General features: G+C 40.9%; 1 protein-coding gene and 1 long non-coding RNA gene across 2 annotated transcripts in view; one reads left to right on the forward strand and one right to left on the reverse strand.

The window, feature by feature from the left end:
* The first annotated feature begins 125 nt into the window (after positions 1-125).
* Positions 126-19,011, forward strand: LOC122460440. The gene is made up of 3 exons (XR_006281746.1): positions 126-218; positions 6,560-6,682; positions 18,869-19,011. It is a non-coding gene; the product is annotated as an uncharacterized LOC122460440 (long non-coding RNA).
* THBS4 (thrombospondin 4) overlaps positions 14,101-19,667 on the reverse strand; it is a 60,075-nt gene continuing 54,508 nt past the window's right edge. Inside the window, exons 21-22 of the mRNA XM_038402124.2 lie at positions 17,511-17,650; positions 14,101-14,317 (exon numbers count right to left, since the gene is read on the reverse strand). Coding sequence (XP_038258052.1) covers positions 14,238-14,317; positions 17,511-17,650 — 220 coding nt within the window. The 3' untranslated portion in view covers positions 14,101-14,237. The remainder of the gene's footprint in view (positions 14,318-17,510; positions 17,651-19,667) is intronic.

A 19,667-nucleotide genomic window follows, 5' to 3' on the forward strand; every position in this document is an offset into this window, starting at 1 on the left:
GTGTGTGTGTATAAAAAGATTTATTTTTTCAAACGAGAAGAAATTATTGCTAGTGTTTAGCCCGTTGAGAGCTGATAAACTGAAATTCCAAATTTTTTTCTGATTTGTATAATTATTATAGGTTTTTCAAACTGTTTTGATTTGGTTTTAGGACTCTGAACTGCAATCAAGGTACAGTCCAGAAAATCTGAATGAAATTCCCTAATGTTCAGATATCTGTAAGTGTAGTATTGAGGTGTCATATACATTTGTCAAGGTTCCTTCCCCACTCTGAACTCTAGGGTACAGTTGTGGGGACCTGCATGAAAACCTCTTAAGCTTACTTTTACCAGCTTAGGTTAAAACTTCCCCAAGGTACAAACTATTTTACCTTTTGCCCTTGGACTTTCACTGACACCCCCAAACGTCTAACTGGTATATTACTGGGAAAGAGTCCGTTTGGAAATGTCTTCCCCCCCAAAAAATCCTCCCAAACGTTACACCCCCTTTCCTGGGGAAGGTTTGATAAAAATCCTTACATAGGTGATTTGCATAGGTGAACACAGACCCAAACCCTTTGGATCTTAAGAACAATGAAAAAAGCATTCAGATTCTTAAAAGAAGAATTTTAATAGAAGAAAGGGTAAAAAGAATCACCTCTATAAAATCAGGATGGTAAATACCTTACAGAGTAATCCGATTCAGAACATAGAGAATTCCTCTAGGCAAAACCTTAAGTTACAAAAAGACACAAAAACAGAAATCTATATTTCATTCAGCACAGCTTATTTTCTCAGCCATTTAAAGGAATCAGAATCTAACGCATATCTAGCTAGATTACTTACTAAGTTCTAAGACTCCATTCCTGTTCTGTCTCCGGCAAAAGCGTCACACAGACGGAGAGAGAGGCTTTGTTTCTCCCTCCCCCCAGCTTTTGAAAGTATCTTGTCTCCTCAATGGTCATTTTGGTCAGATGCCAGCGAGGTTATCCTAGCTTCTTAACCCTTCATAGTTGAAAGGGTTTTTCCTCTGGCCAAGAGGGATTTTAAAGGTGTTTACCCTTCCCTTTATATTTATGACAACATACACTTGTTTTTCATACCATGGATTAAAATACTAATGTTTTTGTGACTATATTATGGCTTAACTCCTTCAGGTGTCTTTTAAAATGTGTATTGGCCAAGGCATCCACTAATAGTGAGACTATGCGTAGGCAATATCTGTATACAAAAAAATATCCTATGTATATACTGCATACTCATTGTAGTTCAGTTTATGCAAGGCAATAGCTATTTTGCACAGAGGAAATGGTGGCTGCATAAGGAAAGAAGAGGCACCAGTCATTCTTTCTCCTCCTGAACTTGCTTCCCTGAGTCCACCATACAGGCCCGTCTCACAAAGTACATGTGCATAGGGTTTGCAGAATTTGGGTAGGATGCAAAGGGAGCAGGGGAGGATGACTCTACATTGCATTATCCCACTCCAAACTAACGTTGTGTGAGCCATGCTATCAGAATGAGAAGGCCCAGAAAGTAACTTGCAGGGGCTGTTCCTTTATACAGATGTCCAAGATCCATTTGGATCACCGGACATCTGTGCAGATGGAAAGGTGTGCCTGTTTCCCATCTGGAGAAGATGACATCACCTTGGGTCTCCTTGAGTGTAGGCCCATGGAGTTTCCTCAATTATGTATTCCCTCCTGCAGGCCAGGGGAATTTTAGGGGCCTTAGTGTAGGTTTTTAAAAAACTCTACTGTGAACTTCCTGACAGCTACTTATATGGTTCCTACAGTCACGTGTCGGGGTCTATCACAATTCAGGATATCCAGCTCATTGATCATTATCTATCTGCTCAGGTGAACATGCATTTTTAAAAGTGCCTATTAGACATACCTCTGCCATAAATAATAATTCAGTTGAGACTGAGACTGAAACTGGAAGAACTGAACTGAGCCTATGATTCAATGGTGCTGCCTTGTACACCACCTCTGACCTTAAGATGCGCTAATACTTACTGTGCATATGAAAGACTCCAGGTTTTTTAAATCTATACTTAACAAAATTCTGTGGTAGGACTCTGATGCAGGCTACTGCTCTGTAGTAATCAGGAATAGGAGATGCTATGGAAAGACTTTTTAGAGGATGGAATGAGAAGCCTTTAGTGTCTAATGCTTCAGTGTTCTATAAAATGCTTGTCATGAGTCATGTATTAGGACAGTAGCTAAGTAAGTTGAGAACTTTATCTCCCCATGCATTTATTGTGTAAGCTAGATAACTGTACCTACTGGTAGACACCCAGTACTCTCTTTTGCCCTGCCACAGGCCTTGTATATATCTTTGTTCTTGTGACTTATTGTGGAACTTAAATGGGTTGTGTTAGTCTGCCTTTTTAAAATTTGCAAGCATCTTGAAAGCTACCCACTTTCACAAGGAGCTGTTTCACCTCTGAGAATGGGGAGCCTATTACTGTTAATAGGCAAAACCCATTCTTCCTTTGTTCCTCCTTTCAGAAGTCCATTCCAGTTTAATTTGTATTTAAATTAAAAGGCTTGCTCAAGTTTTATTGCAAGAAGGCCTCTTGTACTGGAGGAAACATGGTTTTGCTTTGCAGTAAGTTTGTGTTTGTTTTGTTGAGGTTTTCCTCTACTTCAAAAACTACATTGGTTCTGAATAATTTTTTCTTCTTTCCTGCTGCACTTCTGCTTGAGCCTGGAGCAAACTCCCATTCCTTTATTTGTGTCAGCAATGACCATGGAAAGCAATTGTGGGAGCCCAAATTCACTCCAATTAGAAGTCAAGGTGACTTTGGAGAGAGCAAGCCTCCGAACCCAAATAGCTGGATTAGCAAACGAGGCCAAAAACACTTATAAGGACCAGGTGAAAGGCAAATGGACTTGTCTGTGCTCCATTTTTCCCACAGTGTGATAGTTCCTCAAAGTATTCAGGCTCCATGAGCAGGCGGATGCTGGGACATGTAAATGTAAATTGTGCTTACATTTGAAAGGATCACAACATTTTATATGCTAAGCTTTGAACTCTTTAAATCACTTCAGACTTCAATAATTTCAATTGAAATTTGGATTGGCTTTTTAAAAATATTAAGTCAATTACCCATTTAATTTTGTTAAATCTTTACTGTGGTAGTCTGGATTTTCAAGTATACCATCAGGGAACTAAAACAGTGGAGAATGATTAAGATGAATCACTCTAGTTGCAAACACCTCCGGAGAGGTATCAACCCCTGGGGATATTTGCATGCACTGGTTCAAACTGGGTTCCCGGAGACCAACACAGGTTTAAATTGACACAGGGCCTTTCTGATCCAGCAAACAGGACCTTCTGTCCAAAGATGGCCCAACTCTTGCAGAAAGATTTGAAAAATCTTGGCTTAATAGGACCCCATAAGACTTACAGGTGACCTCTGTAAAATGTTTAGCATGTGTATAGGAGTGTTTTATTATTTTGTATGTTTTCTCTGTAATGCTTTTACCCTAAGAATAAATGTGCTGTGCTTTTGCTTTGTGAAGGATGGTTAGTAACTGGTGTACACTGTTGTAGCCCTTGTAGAAAGGTTAATTGGTCAGACCTGCTGGGGAAATCACAGTGAAGTGCAGAGGGAAGAACTCCAAACCTAACCTCCCAGTCTGGATGGAAAGAGACACCATTGTCCAGGGAAGGTGACAGCTGGAAGTCTGAAACTTTAAGCTGGTGCCCTCAAGGAAGACTGGGGGTGGGGAAGAGCATTTAACCTTGAAACTGTGACAGATCACTCTGATCAAGAAAGCATTAGCACCATCATGCAAAAGTTTAGTCTCTGGCAGTACTTTATTTCCAATCAATGGATCAGGAGAATGTAGGCAATCAGCATGTAATTACCCTGCTTGTAACTTGCCTAGGACACCAGGGCTATCAGCACATGTTTCAAAAACTGACCTGGAAGCTTTAATCAGATCAATAACAAAACAATCCACTGACTTTCCTAATTATTTCTAACACTCTCTAAGCTATTCGGTTTTTCTCCAAAACAGGATTGTAAAACATTATTGGGTGCCCTCATGTGCATCTTTCATGTGGCAAACTCGAAAACTCATCTGCAACTGAGGCTTGATAGTACTTACAATGTCTTCACTTTAGTCTTAATTTTGGTCTCCAGAAATATTTGTCTCTTCCTCAGTTTGTAGGTCCTTGTTTTGTTAGCCTTCTCTCTCCTTGGTATCTTAAGGAAATATAAGCAACTGAAAACTGGCCAGATTCCTACTCCTAGTTCCTAAACTTGGGAAATGTTTTCAATGATAGTAAACAGCAGAGTTTTGTAACTGGTGGTTTTTTTTTCCCCCTTCCTTTGGGACTCGAAAGGGAAATGGGGATCAGTTCTAGTATTCAAAATGGCAGACCCACCTACTTTTTGCCTCCATGCTAAAATTATATTTTTCCAATCTCTGTAAAGCAGAATCTAGCCCTTCCACTCCAGAACCTCCTGAAGGAGGAAAATGCATCATGAATGCAGTGGAATTTTATTCTCTTAATATTCCAGTTTTTAAAGTATTGTGTAAACATTGTCTACACTGGCGCTTCACTTGCCTCTATAAAAGGGAATCGCAGGGACCATACATTTTAAAGGCCTTGACTTTTTTATATTCGACTCCCAACCTTCAATCCCCTGTTAACATGCATTATTATACTTCCTGCATCTGAAAGGGAAATGCCCAGAAATGAGGGATATCTATATCACAGATATGTCAGTTGGCTTGGATTAGTGAGGTCTGTCATGATGATTCAATCTCTAACATGGGAAGAGGCTTTCTAGCTTTTGAAGTAGACCTTAAACCCACTAACCTCACTAATAGTTATGGTTTTTAATGTGACTTAAAGCTGTTCCATAACTGTCAATGTTTTATAAATCATATAGTTTGAAATTGTGTATTTCAAACACATGACTTGGGGAAATAAGTCAATTTTTCGTGGTCTGACTACTGTAGATCAGAAGCCATTTGCACAAATCTTTTAATAACTGCTATTGTCAGTATTGAAATCTTTTCAGCATTTTAACAAGGCTTTAGAGGTTCTGATAAATCAAGGCTGGGGGGTGCAGTACTGTAGTTGTATGTTTGCCAAAGAATTCTCAATCCGAAGCCTAGACACATTTTGGAAAACCATAAGGAAATCACGTAATGTTACTCATACCTTAATTTTATTTTTCTCCTACTGAAATGTATCCAGATGTTTAGATGTTACTGGGTGGTATTTGTGAGCCTGATGTAAAGAGAATTAATTTGTTAGAGATTCTTTCAGCTTGAGCCTAGTACCAAAATTTAGAATATAAAACTCCAGAAAATTATTGACAAGAAATGTAATAAGATCCATTATACTGCTTTATTTACCACAAATTTGCAGTTTAATTTTCCGTGCCATTTCCAAAAATGGGATGCAAAATATCTAAAACTAACATTTTAAAATGTTTTTTTAAAATTTGAGTCTTTTTTAAAGTTTTTTAATTTTAAAAAAAAAATTCAAATAAGCTTTTTTTATCTCGGTGTACTTTTTTAAAAATTATATTCCAATAACATGGATGTTTGCTAGTTTAAGCTTATTTAACTATTTGTGAATGTTATGATCTGTAGCAACTTTGACTGTTTTGAAGTTTGAGAGCTATTAAGGATTTCAGAACTTAAACAATTTCTTAATTGCAAAATCAACTGTAAACCATTTTGTCTTTTTAAAGCATATTAATGGGTTGTCAAGAAACATTTCTTTTATATATTGAGAGTATCAACTGTTATAGTTTTAATGTTTAATAGACCAATAAAGTTCTGCCTGTTTGAAATTACAATGAATTGTTTTACATGCACAAAGTTTTAGAAATCTAACTGTGTAATTTTAATAAAGTTTGTATTAAATTTATTTAGTTCTTTGGCAGATACATCTTTAGGGCATAACTGGTTGAGGGAAAATTTCATTTTTATTAAACGTTTTTCTGTGTTTGGGAATTTGTCTGAGAATTTCTGAAGTCTGTCCTGCAGTAATGTATGGACTTCGTCTCTATTGCCGGGTGAGCTGGTCTGTTGGACATGTGACATTCACTCATGCTCCACCAGAATATGATCTGATAGTCATGACAAATTTGTCAGTGGAATCTGGTCAAATGACTGTCGAATGATGACGAGATTGCAATTACAATGCCCTTCTTTTGACAGTTTTTTAGCTTATATTTTCCTGCCAAGTAGGTGCTGATATAATCATTTTAAAGATGGGTAGGTCAAAGCAGAGTGATTCACTTAACTCAAGATTGCACAACAAACCAATGATAAAACTGAACCTAGAAAACCAAGAGTTCCACTTCACTGTTCTATCCAGACTGCCATATTCCTAGGGCTAAAGGCTACCTCTAAAACTGAACAGAAACCATGCTGCTCACTACTGAGTAACACTTTCTGTTCTGCACAGGTTTTGTACCACTGACTGTACAGAAACAGACGTAGTTAAAACAGTAGCACCCCCTCCTGTGGGATGTCGGCACTAGAGAGTTGTGCTGCTTTTAAACTTCTAAGATACCTGCATTTTGATTTCTTCTCTTTTTGCAGTATGTTGTTCTGATTGCCTTTTCTGGCCAATATTATTCACCTACTTCTCTGCCTGGCTACTTGGCAGAACATTTTTCATGACTGAGTAGATCCTGTGAGTCAGTGATTGGACAAGCTGAGCAGGTGAGTGCTTCCCAAAGGAGAATGTGAAAAAGAACAGGCCTGTACCAGGACCTGTAGTAAGGGAAGAGTTTGGATTTGCAGATCCAGGGCTTGAGCCTGCCCCTGTGCAGAGGAACCTTTCTGGCTAGCAAAGAGCTGTGGTGAAGGCTCCACTCCACCCCCACCCCACTTCCAATTCCAATCCCTGATCTGCCTCCTATGCCAGGAACTGGGAGTGCACTGCGCTATTGATATTCTCTGCTCTCCAGGAACCAGAGGGATCCATGGGAAGCAGAGAATAAGGCAGAGCACTAGGCTAACTTACAACACATGGCCTGCCTGCCTCCAGACTGTGTGGTGAGCACAAAGAGGGTGAATGCCTCAAGCATAGGAATAGAGTAACAATCAGTTTTTAGAGTAGCAGCCATGTTAGTCTGTATTCACAAAAAGAAAAGGAGGACTTGTGGCACCTTAGAGACTAACAAATTTATTTGAGCATAAGCTTTCGTGAGCTACAGCTCTCTTGAATGTGGGGAGCCTGTAGATTTCCAGGTGTAGCCAAGCTTACTCTTTTTCTAACTGAACATTTCTAGCCTCCTTCATTGCAGTGAGAGCTTTAAAAATATAACTCCCTAATGTTCAGTCTGTCGCACTAGTTTTTCCTACAGTTGGCCTTCTGGTCCCATGAAGCCGATGGCCACGGCTCCTTCAATTCTATGGCAGGCTCCTAAATATTTTGTAGGGGCAATGCTGCCGGGTCTGACCTGGTGATGACAGGGCTGTTGTGAGATCCCACTCAGATCTTCTCACTTGGACTCTGATGCGCCTTCTGAGGCCTTGTTGAAGTCACTTAATCTCTTGGACTTGTTTCCCATCTGTAAAATGGGGCTAATCAACTTTTCTGAGTTTTATCCACAGAACCATCCTTCATCCTTTAAAACTGAAAGACTAAATAGAGCTACTGGCTCTTGTACTGAAGCTGTTCTTGTAGAACAGATCAAGGGGGATGGTAATATTTAACCCCTAGAATATTTATACCAAGGAGGAATGTTTTTCCAGGCCATCAAAGGCAGAATTTTGCTGTTGCAGCACTATAGTCACCAAGAAATGTATTGCACAGCACCCCAGCTTGCAGCCTGGCACAACTTCTTTCCCAAGTTAAGCGCAAAGACACAGCACTCATTTAACTGAAGACCGCTCTGGGGGTTAAATTATGGACATAACCTCTTCCTAGCCCCCTGCTCTGTCTACACTACAAAATTATGTTGACCTAACTTGCAGTGGCATACAGCCACCGCAGTTATTAAATTGTTTGTGTGCGTGCACACTTGACTCCTTATGTCAGCAGTGTGTGTTCTCACCAGGAGTGCTTGTGTCAATTGTATTGACACTGTGGGATGGCTCCTGGAGGCCCATAACAGTTGACATAAGCAACATGTGTCTACACTGACCCTGTCTCCACCTAATTACATTGACTGTGACTCTCTGCCGATTAGGGAGGTGGTGTTACTAAATCGGCACAGAGAGGCGATTGGGTCAACTGGATCCAAATTTAAGTGAAGACACTTCCATAGCTAGGTCGACGCAAGGCAGCTTATGTCCACTTAACCCTGTAGTGTAGACCAGGCCTCAGTGTCTGGGGTTAGCTTGGAAAAGAAGTGCCAGACTGCATGCTGGGGTGCTTTGTAATGAGCTCCTTTGTGGCTATACTGCTGCTGCAGCAGAATTTTTTGTCTCCGATTGCCAGGAAAGATAACACTCCCCCTTGGCATGAATGTGCTGATTAAATGTTACCATTCCCATTGAGCTGTACTACGCTAACAGCTGCACTACAAAGTGTCTGAAGCAGCTTTCAACAAGTATTCATTAAGAAAAATGTTAATTTTGGTTTTGCTTGTCCATGCAAACATGGCAATAATCTGGGAAACTATGGAACTGTAACAGTGGTGAGGTGGTTATTAGTACCCTTAACTACTGGTCAGTGGTGGGACCCACACTTCCAGCTATAACCACTCCCTGCCCCCTTTTCCATTTTGCAAGAGACAAACGACCCTGCGCAGGATGGAATTTCCCTAAGCAGTATATTTCAAATTTCCCCTGAATTTGTGTAACCAAGAGTTCTTCCTTACTTCCCATTTTCAAACCGAATAACGTATCAGTTGTGAGAAATGTCTCTTTAATTTTGAGCTATTTTACTCTTGGGGAAATCTGGAAAAATAAACACTTTGTACACAGTCATATTTTTGTGACAGATGCTTGCACTGTAGTTAATACCATGACTGAACAGCATCTGTGAGAGAGAGCCTCAATCTTTTCAAATCCTATTCAATGTTGAGTGGACAAGTAGAGAGGAGAGGAGCTTGGCAAACCAGCCCAGTCGAGCACAGCTAAAAACAAACTTTTAACCAAAGCTTTTTGACAAAATGTTACTGCAAACGGATCTAGCTGATGTAACAGAGTAGCCGGTGAAAGCACTAAGGGCAGCCCCAAGTATTCAAAAACCTTGAGTCAGACCTCAAAATCATGATTGGCTTAAATCAAGAGGGTTTTTTTTTTTTTTTTAAAAAAACACAAACATTCTGCAGGTCATCTTTGCCTTGTTTCTTAGCCGTCAGGGTGTACTCCAATCACATGTTCAAAGTTTGTCTCTACAACAATGAGTTATGGCATTTATGGGGGCTATAGTGGGTCACAAATTGTATTTGAGTCAACAAGGTGATGCAGTTGCAAAGAAGTTGAATATGCTGGGGTGCTTTCACAAGAGTGTCATCTGTAAGACACAGGAGGTAGATGTCATGCTTTATTGGCACTGGTGAGGCCTCAGCTGGAGTAGTGTCCAATTCTGGGTGCCACACTTGAGGAAAGATGTGGACAAATTTAGAGTGAGTCCATAGGACAGCAACAAAAATGAAAAAAGGTTTAGGAAAGCTGATCTCTGAGGAAAGGTTAAAAAATATCTGTGCATGTTTAGTCTTTACTAAAGACTGAGGAACGACCTGATAGCAGTTTTCTCATACGTTAGGTCTGTAGCAAAGAGAGGGGCGATCAGTTGTTCTGTATGTGCCCTGAAGGTAGGACAAGAACCACTGGGCTTAATCTGCAGCAAGGGAGATTTAGGTTAGGTACCAGGAGAAACTTTCTAACTATAAGGGTAGTTAAGCAGTGAAGTAGGTTACCAAAGGAGGCAGTGGAATCCCTGTCATTGATAGTCTTTTAGAACAGTTTAAACGCCTGTCGGGGATGGTCTAGGTATACTTGGTCCTGCCTCAGCATGGGGGGACCTGCTAGATAACCTCTCAAGGTCCCTTCCTGCCCTACATTTCTATGAGGGCTAGAAACTTACCTTCTCTAAATGTAAGCTTAGATTCTCATGGAATCTCTTGACCCCTGGAGCTTAAAGAAAAGCACAAACTGTCATGAGACTTGATAAAATCGTGAGTTGGCAATGCTTTGAAACTCAACAATTATGACAACTACCTCTTGACATTTTAAACTTAAATATAAAACCAAGTAGCCTGCTATGTTTGAGATGTGTGAAAAAGTTTGGCATTTATGGGACTTTGGCCTTCTTTCCTAACATTTCTGTAAATTCCTCCAGCTAAGCCACCAAACTTCCACAAGGAAGTTGTACTGTTTCCTTTGCAAAAGTTAGTAAATATAATACTAAAGAGATGCAAATTTCAGTTCTCGTGTGAAGAGAGATTGTGCCAAATATGGAGACTAAACTCAGTCCTTTAAGTATAAAACGGGGATTCTAATTCGTCACTGCAAAATCTCAGTGCAGCCTTACCTCTGAATTTACAACTGCTATTTCGAGAATTCTGCATACTCCTATTAAAGGGAAATCCTGGCTGCTTTGGTTTGATGATTTGTACTTAATCTTCCTTGGAGGTCTGTGGGGAACTGAAGCTTCTGACATCTCTTTGCAGTGGTATTTTACCATTTGTCATGTTAATGAAAGGGTTAACAAATTACTTGTGGCACTGACTATGAGATCTTTGATCTTGGGGCAATCACATGGTGGCCATCTGAGAATGCAAAGTGCTTTTCAGGGGGTACTTTCATTTAAGTAGAATTTACCCTCACAACACCCATGGGAGAAAAATGACTAGGCCCATTTTACAGCTGTGGAACTGTAACTTGGATTTTGACTTGCCAAAGCCATAGTACAGGAATACAGCTCAGATCTCCTGACTCATTCTGAGTTTTATCCACAGAACCATCCTTTTTGTCCTTTTTAAAACCGAAAGAAGGTTTCAGCATTTCCACTTTGATGCAAAGGTTGGAAGAATGAAAGTGGGAAAAATAATTCTGCTGCTTCATTTGTCCTGCCACATTTGCCCAACTTCATATTGGCTCCATGCTCTGTTTCACTTCTCAAGCCTGCAAGGGTGGAGTCAAAAAGTTCCTCTCTCATTTTTCTTCCCCGAATGAGTGTTGGGTATTGCTGGCAAAATGCAGACAGGGTGATGCAAGTTTCTAAGTTGGTGTGTTAGTGACCAAATCGGCAACCAAATCCCAGCAATTGGCATCCGTAATACATCCCCCTGGTAGCTCCAGCTGTAGACTTTACTTTTCACGTCCCCTGTGAAAACTGTTGAGCACTGCTGCTGATGCAGAACTCCTGCCACATTCCATCCCATTGATGGCAGCTTCTCCATGGCTGTGTGTATGCACGTCTGGATAGTTGCATGGCCATGGATTTGAATCCTCAGATTTCTCTCAAGGGGAATAAAAGTCACCATCTGCATAGGTCGGTGAATTCATTAAGGAAGTGTGTCTGTACGGAATTGAAGAATACAAAGCTCTGCACTAGTTACTGTACAGAATGGGGTTAGGAGACTGAGGAAAATGCTATTGGTGTGCTAACTTTTAGGCTACTAGGGGACAAATTTTCCTTGGTATAACTCTGACACCAATCCAGATAAATTTGACCTGGTGGCAAATCTCAAAAGCTGATGGTGTAAGCACCAAAGCAGCTCAGTTACTGTGTGTCCTGTGGCAGCATCGCGAGTGGCTTAACAGTTCGGTTCTCAAAGACAGTCCTTGCCACAAATAGTGCAGGCATATAGTGCACCGCCAGAGGATGAAGCTGGTGCACTACTAGTGCTTAAGTCCTCCTGCGCTTTCCTCTCTCAGCCATGTCTTCTCAGCCTCTGACTCCCGGGCATAGCGCAGGACTCTTGCATGCTAGCTGCATCTCCCCACTTGTGGGAAAGTTTTCAAATCCTTCTGGCAGACGTCCTTGAACCTGAGCTTTGGTTGACCCAGTAGCTTTGGCATCGCAAGTTCTCCACATAGGAAATCCTTTGAAATGCGTCCATAGTCCATCCAGTGCAGATGACCGAGCTAAGGGCAACATCTGTGTTTGCATGTAGTGATTAGACTTGGCAATTTTGCTTTCTCAGGTGTCAAACTTTTTTTTTTTTTTTTAAATGAGTGGAAGGTGTTTAGCTTTCCTCCATGCCTGCTGCAAGTGGGCCAGGTCTCCTCACCATACAGCAGCATGCTCAAAAGGCATAGCTGGTAGACCTGTATCCTGATGTTCAATGTTAGTTTCCTGTGATTCGACATGTGCTTGGTCAGTTGACCGAATGTGATAACTTATCTCAAGATTACCAATTTAATTCTCACATCAGAAAATCAGTTATCAAATACAGTTGATCCTAGATCACAGAACTTTGTGCACAACTTCTAGCATGGTGTTAGCTATTGATATCTCTGGTGCAGCAAACATGTCTTGTGCCATAAACATTGTCTTCTTTAGATGATTAGTCCAGATTCATAACAAGTTGTCACAACACTACTGAAAAGTTGTTGAAGCTCCTCTTCATTGTATGTGATGAGCCCGGTGGTGTTGGTGACTGACTTTGCCTTTTGCTCTAAAGTGTGCAATGCTGAAGAGTTTTCCATCTGTTCTTGGATGGAGATGTGTGCCCTTGGGGCTAGATGAGAAGCATGCCGAAGAGGCAGAGAAGAAAAGACTGAAGAATGTTGGTGCCAAAACATATCCCTGTTCCACACCCCTGTGAATTAGATTAATCCCCATCACACTGGACTGTAGCCTTCATGCCATCATAGAAGGATTGAATCACAGTGAGGATTGGAGTGGGAATTAATTTGCAAACTGGACACCATTAAATTAGGCTTGAATAAAGACTGGGAGTGGATGTGTCATTACACAAAGTAAAACTATTTCCACATGTTTATTCTTCCCCCCTACTGTTCCTCACTGTTCTTGTCAACTGCTGGAAATGGCCCATCTTGATTATCACTACAAAAAGGTTTTTTTTTTTCTCTCCTGCTGGTAATAGCTCACCTTAACAGATCACTCTCGTTATAGTAAAAAGAAAAGGAGTACTTGTGGCACCTTAGAGACTAACAAATTTATTAGAGCATAAGCTTTCGTGAGCTACATCCGATGTAGCTCACGAAAGCTTATGCTCTAATAAATTTGTTAGTCTCTAAGGTGCCACAAGTACTCCTTTTCTTTTTGCGAATACAGACTAACACGGCTGCTACTCTGAAACCTCTCGTTATAGTGTGTATGGTAACACCCATTGTTTCATGTTCTCTGTATGTATCTTCTTACTATATGTTCCATTCTATGCATCCGATGAAGTGAGCTGTAGCTCACGAAAGCTTATGCTCCAATAAATTTGTTAGTCTCTAAGGTGCCACAAGTACTCCTGTTCTTTTTGCGGATACAGACTAACATGGCTGCTACTCTGAAACCTCTCTTAATGCTGTTGTTTTGATGATTTTCCAAAGTGACTCTCAAATAGGCCAGCACAGCTCCTTTTAAGAACAGACCATTCTACGTGCCGATTTGTACTCTGAACAGACACAGACAAGCAGTGAATGTTTAACTACATAAATGACTTCCACAGATGGAGCATGCAACTAAGAAGATATGTGATTAACACTGCTTGCCAGGAATTTTGGAGAACTGAAGAGCTAGAGCCTTAGGCATGCCCCATTGTTAGCAGAATTAGTTTCAGACATTTCTGTGGGTAGACAGCTGGATTTTCATGGATGAAATTAGAAGGAAAAGTTAGACTAAATCAGAAACAATTCTCAGAGTAGCCCATTAGGGAGTGGTCTGGAATAGTCCAAGGGAAACGGTGGGACCCTTTCCTTGCTCACTAAAGATACTAAAATCTAGACTGGAAAAGAGCGTGAGAAGAGCTACCCATGGGGAACAAACCTGCTGTGACAGGAACATAGACTAGATGACCTAAGAGTTTTTGTGTCAAACTTGGACTTCTACAACTCTGAGAACCACTGATCATTTCATGCTGGTTGCATCCTTTGTTTTATGTGTGCGCACACACGAAGTAGGTGTCCCAGTTCATAGCCAAGCGTTTTTAAATTAAACTCCATGAAGCAGCATGCCGAGCAATTTTCAAAGACAGTGACGCCCCAGCCTATTTTATCATCTTTTTATTTTCATATTTACATAAAGTCTGACAGTTATATCAACCACAATGAGCTGCAGTGTGCACTCTTACCCCCCCCCCCCAAAAAAAATCATGTAAGGATTTAAAGTATTGCTTTACTGTTTGAAATAGCAACATCAGTTTGCTTTCTGTGTTAAAATATCTCCAACTCCAAGCTGCTGAGCTTGAAATTCCTGAAAGTCCTCAGGGATGGTGTCTGAAAACAAGAAAATATGCAAAGGTTAGTCTTGTTCCTATGTAGCTGATGAGTGTTTAGAACTAGAGCAATGTGGATAACTGGGAATGAATAACTTATTGGCTAAATAATGCCACCTTTTCTAATCCGAATTGCATCTAAGCAGAATGTGGAAATCCCAAGCTGAATTTTTAATTTGCTGAATCATTTCTGTGAATAACTTTTGAGTTGCAGATCATTCAAGAATTGGGCATATTATCTCTTTGCACTGTGTGGAATGCACAAGAGTGATTGGTTGTGTAACAAACCACAGCAGGGAAAATAGCGAATTTTATAACTGAACGAGCAACTCCCAATTTCCTGTGATGATTCAAGCTGAAGGTATTTGTGGGCTAATAAAGGCTGAGCAGTCAAATGCTTGCTGTGAGGGAATGTGAAAGAGCTGGTTGTGGGAATGGGATGGAACCACAAGCAGTGTTTTTCTACTGTTTGCCCTTAGTCATGAAGAATATGTCTCTCTCCTGGTTTTAACTACCATGCCGGATTTATCAGTCTGTGGCCACTGAGAGTGAGGGAGTGGGTTAAAAGTCCTTGAAGTTGACAGTGTCAATTTCTAAATCACATTTGTCTGAAAATGTCCTCTTACAAACTGCACCTGAATGACTGAACAGGAAGAGACGAGAAAGGATATATTTTTGTGTTTTTGTTTACTCTGTGCCTTTGTCAGAACTTTGCAGGGTCAGCTGCACGGCTTCCTGCATACAGCCAGCCAGCGTCCCCTGTTTGGGTGGGCTTTTCACACAGCTACAGGCAAGGAAACCATTAAAACAATATAAAATATTTAAAAACAGGCAAGTCAATGGTGCCAAAATGACTGTAGTTCATTTGGTTGGAAATTGACTAGTTTTCAAGTGAACAGTGTCCCCTTGTGCCAAATCCCCTGGCTTCTCACTTGAAGCTCCTGGGAGCTGGTGCAAAAGCCTCCGAGACACATAGCTGAACGAGCAACCTGAGGCACTCGGCTGTACAGGGCTTCAGACCCATGCCTTGACCTAAGCCAGAAACATGTTCCCCTCTGACCCAGTAACGCCAGCCTTAAGCCTTCAAAAATCATGAGTCAACCACAAATTTGGCTTAAGAATCAGATTAAAAGGAGGGGGGGGCTTTTTATTTGCCTTCTGTATTTTTGAAAGTGTTTAGGATTCACTTGGACCATAGGCTCAAGCTTTTCTCTGAAACTGTGAGGGCTAGACAAACTTTTTATTTAATTTTATTTTTAAATGAAAGCTGAGATCATTTGATTCCAGCAACTGGGGCGTGAAGAAAGCATTGTGAGAAAAGTGTTACATTGTTAGAGTTGGCAATGCTGCTATTTCCATAAGGGAAGGTCCTGCTGAATATGTGGCAATAGTGCTTTTGCTATGGAAGAGTCAGTGATGTAGCTTGGGAAGCAGGGCTGTTGCCAAGCAGAGCCGGTCAGTTTGGAACCATTTTTCTACAGTGCTAAAGCTGGGGAGGGAGGTATGCTTTCTGGGAAAAATCAAATTTCTAATCTTAAGAACTCTCACTTCATGAAAGGGCCAATTACATTTGCCACCTTGGGTCTTTCGCTTTTCAGAGTAGCAGCCATGTTAGTCTGTATTCGCAAAAAAGAAAAGGAGCAGTTGTGGCACCTTAGAGACTAACAAATTTATTTGAGCATAAGCTTTTGTGAGCTACAGCTCACTTCATCGGATGCATTCCGATGAAGTGAGCTGTAGCTCATGAAAGCTTATGCTCAAATAAATTTTAGTCTCTAAGGTGCCACAAGTACTTCTTGGTCTTTTGATTGAATCACAACATTTCTGAGCACAGCAGTTTGCTTTGTCATTGAAACTAGAGGCAGAGCAGTTGCAGAAAGGCCAACAGCTCTGAGAGCCCTGCTTCACGTATTCTAAACTGGCAACTCTCTCATTAAACATGCAACATTTCACCTTGGCACTAGTTCTGGGCTGGCGATTTGGATTTAAATGTTTAATTCCACAAAATGTAAGTTACTAGCTCAGTCAGTATTTGCTCACTGCAATATTGGCTAACTGGCTTTTCTTCAGTACATGGTGGGGGGACTATAACCGGGGACTGTTTGGTCAGGCTGAGATTGAGTCTGAGAAGAGAGAAGTGATTGTAAAAAGAAAAGGAGTACTTGTGGCACTTTAGAGACTAACAAATTTATTTGAGCATAAGCTTTCGTGAGCTACAGCTCACTTCATTGGATGCATGATTGTGTTCCACTGATGAGTTGATATGACAGAAATAGTCTCATGTGAACAATTCCTCCAGAAGAATTTCATGCAATAAGGAAAAGGTGTACCCGTTATCTAACGGGGAAGCATAGCTGTGTGCACGAAGTACATGGGAGCACCAGGGCAGTGTGGTGGTGTAGGCAAGGTTGGGGGGGACATAGCCCAGGATTGTGTTTTTTGTAAAGTGTGCCCAAGTTTTATGATGTATTGTGTCACTGTTTTAAAATTTAATTCAGAGATTTTCATACTGACTCACTACATTAGAGATCTGAGTTCAGCTGGAAGGAGCTCTGGCCAAAACTGAAGAGGTGTAAAATGTCTAAATTCTGTCTGCAGATGAGAGTGCCTTCTCGGCTGTGGTGCCGGGCATCGCAAGGAGGAAGCTCATAGCAACAACTGTAACTGTAAAGACCAGTACAAGAAACTACCTTCCACTAACTGATTTGAGCAGCAGCAGTTTGGCTGGAGTGTGGGTTGGCTAACATCATGTACAAAGGATGTATGGGTAAATGCAATGTGTACTGGGGGACATAATATTTAATTTACCGAGGACAATGCCTCATTTGCTGTATGGTTAGCTTTGAGGTGGTGGTCATTTGGTCTTTTAGTAACATTTCTAATTGCACCTACTTGGCATAGTTAGCATGCTCCATATAAGGGCACGACTGTGCTGGCAGATTACATGTGTATTGCAGATCAGGGGCAACAGAGCAGCTGAGCTGCTCATTCTACCTTTGGCAAGACGCGATCCACACTAAGGCCGCGTCAGGCACAATGGTTCACAGATTCATTTGCTGGTGAAAGGGAAGGCTGCAAGCTTTTTTTTTTTGTGTGTGTGGTTTTTTTTTTAAACAATAGCCCAAACTACTTATCCTCTAATACAGTAGGTCATTTGATAATCATGAGCTGAGTCGCTCTAAGAGAAATGTTACCATTGCAGCGATATTTCAGGTTGGACCAAATAATGTTTTCCTGAGAGAAGCAGAAAACACCAAGTCTTCCTCCACGCATGGTAGTGTCTACAGTTACTCCAGAATCTGCCACCAGTTGAGAACCTTCATAAAATCTTGCCCTTCAGAATAAAACAAATGCAACCCGTCAGCGCTCAGATAGCCACTGTTGCTTTGCGAAAATGTTTTTAGTATCTATCTTTCTTCTACCTTGTGACAAGCTCATTAGACTGGTCTCAGGACCATACCACCATCAACTTGAAGAGAAACCAGGGTTATAACTCTCAGCTGTGATAGGGCTGTGCCCGTGGGGTAGAGAAGGGGCAGAGTTGCTTCAAATTAGGCTAGCTTCTAACGGCCTCCTACTGGGCTTTACGCTAGCTGGGGATCACTAAAGCATAGTACGTTCTGACCACAGCGGGGCAAGATGTTCGGTTTCGTGCAATGAGAAAGCTGGCAACCCTACATGCTCACTCTCATCCCAGCATGCTCCCCACCCTGAGGGAGTCAGTTGGCTATGCTAGCTCCATACCAGCTACACCAAACGTTCAGCTGTGTGCTTACCAGTAAATATCAGTATTTATTATTGAAACCATGGTGATGCCTGCTGGGACCCAGTTGGGATCAGGGCTCCATGGTGCTAGGAGCTGTACAAACGCATACGGAAATACAGACACCTTCCCCAAGAGTTTCCTTGTTATAAAACCATTATAAAAAGGAATCATTTACCCTCCTTGATTTTTGTTTGTTCGGGTGTTTCAAAAATAGCACAGCTGGTGAATTTAGTTTATCAATTCTCCTGGGCTATTTTGGCTTTTGTGCCTATTCCTAGGCCTTGCTGAAGTCTCTGAGAAATGCGTGATGCTACATAGTCCACAGGGCTCCTATACTTAGTCAAAACATATTGTAGTGAGTTATGGCCCAAGCGTTGGCTCAGACTTTCACTTTTGGTTCTGAAGGCCCTTGTTCTCAAAGGATTAAATAAGACTCACTTTATCCGCTCCTTTGGTGTCTGAGGATTTTTAACTGGAGTTACTAAAAAGAGAGTGCTTGGCTGTATACTCAGCACACTCTGAAAGGCAGGGAGCTGCAAAAATTGTGATGAATGTTGAAGTTTATTAAATTCTTTGCCCTATTCAGCTTACTTGAAAAACGGCGTCAATATGCAATTGGTCTGATGAGGCCAAGGAGCAGGGCCACGTGCACTTGGTTTTTTTTTTTTTCATATAATACTTTTAGATCCTACTTCCTTTGACTTGAATGTTCCAAGATCAAACCCCTGATACTGAATGATTTATTGTTAAAATGCTTTCTCATTTTTGTCTTTTTGCCCTTCTTAGATATTAACAAAATAGAATGCTCTGTTTCTTTAGGAGACCTACACCTCTCCATGGATGTCAGCCAAAGACCAACATTGCTCAAATTACATCTGTAAATCCCAATCTATTGAAAAACAGATTAAAAATCAAGAGCAATTTGTAAAGGTTTCTCACTGACTGAATCATAGTCTTTAAAACTGGCTCAACATCTCTTTTGCCTTTTAATATTTAAAAAGGTGACTGCAGTAATGGCCTCACTACTTCTGGACTTTGTTCAAAGAGTGTGAATTCCACCATCATGACTACTTGTCTTGCCCCTGGCAATCTGTAAACATCATAGGGACAAGAAGAACTTCTATGCTAACATACAGATATATGTCAGAGAACATATTGAGGTCATACCTCATATAGACAAGGTTACCTGAAGAAGAGCTCTGTATGTAAGCTCGAAAGCTTGTCTCTCTCAGCAGTAGAAGCTGGTCAAATCAAAGATATTACCTAACCCATCTTGTCTCTTTAATATCCTGGGACCAACACAGCTACACGAACACTGCTTATATCGTGTGTGTATGTGTGTGTGTATATATATATATAAATCATGCCGTGCTAATTACTGATAATGTTCTGTTTTACATCTTTATGCTTTCTGTGTGGCCAGCTTTGGTTGATTAGTTCTGTTACTTGTTACACATGGTGTTGTGGATAAATTATCACAGTTTATATGTACATATTCCACAGGATAAACATTAAGGAATATTCATACACAAGTCATATATCTGTGAAATGTTAAGACTTGAAGGTGTTTCTAGAAGTGTTGTCA

Source organism: Dermochelys coriacea, chromosome 5 (assembly GCF_009764565.3).
Source record: "Dermochelys coriacea isolate rDerCor1 chromosome 5, rDerCor1.pri.v4, whole genome shotgun sequence".
Lineage (NCBI taxonomy): Eukaryota > Metazoa > Chordata > Testudines > Dermochelyidae > Dermochelys > Dermochelys coriacea.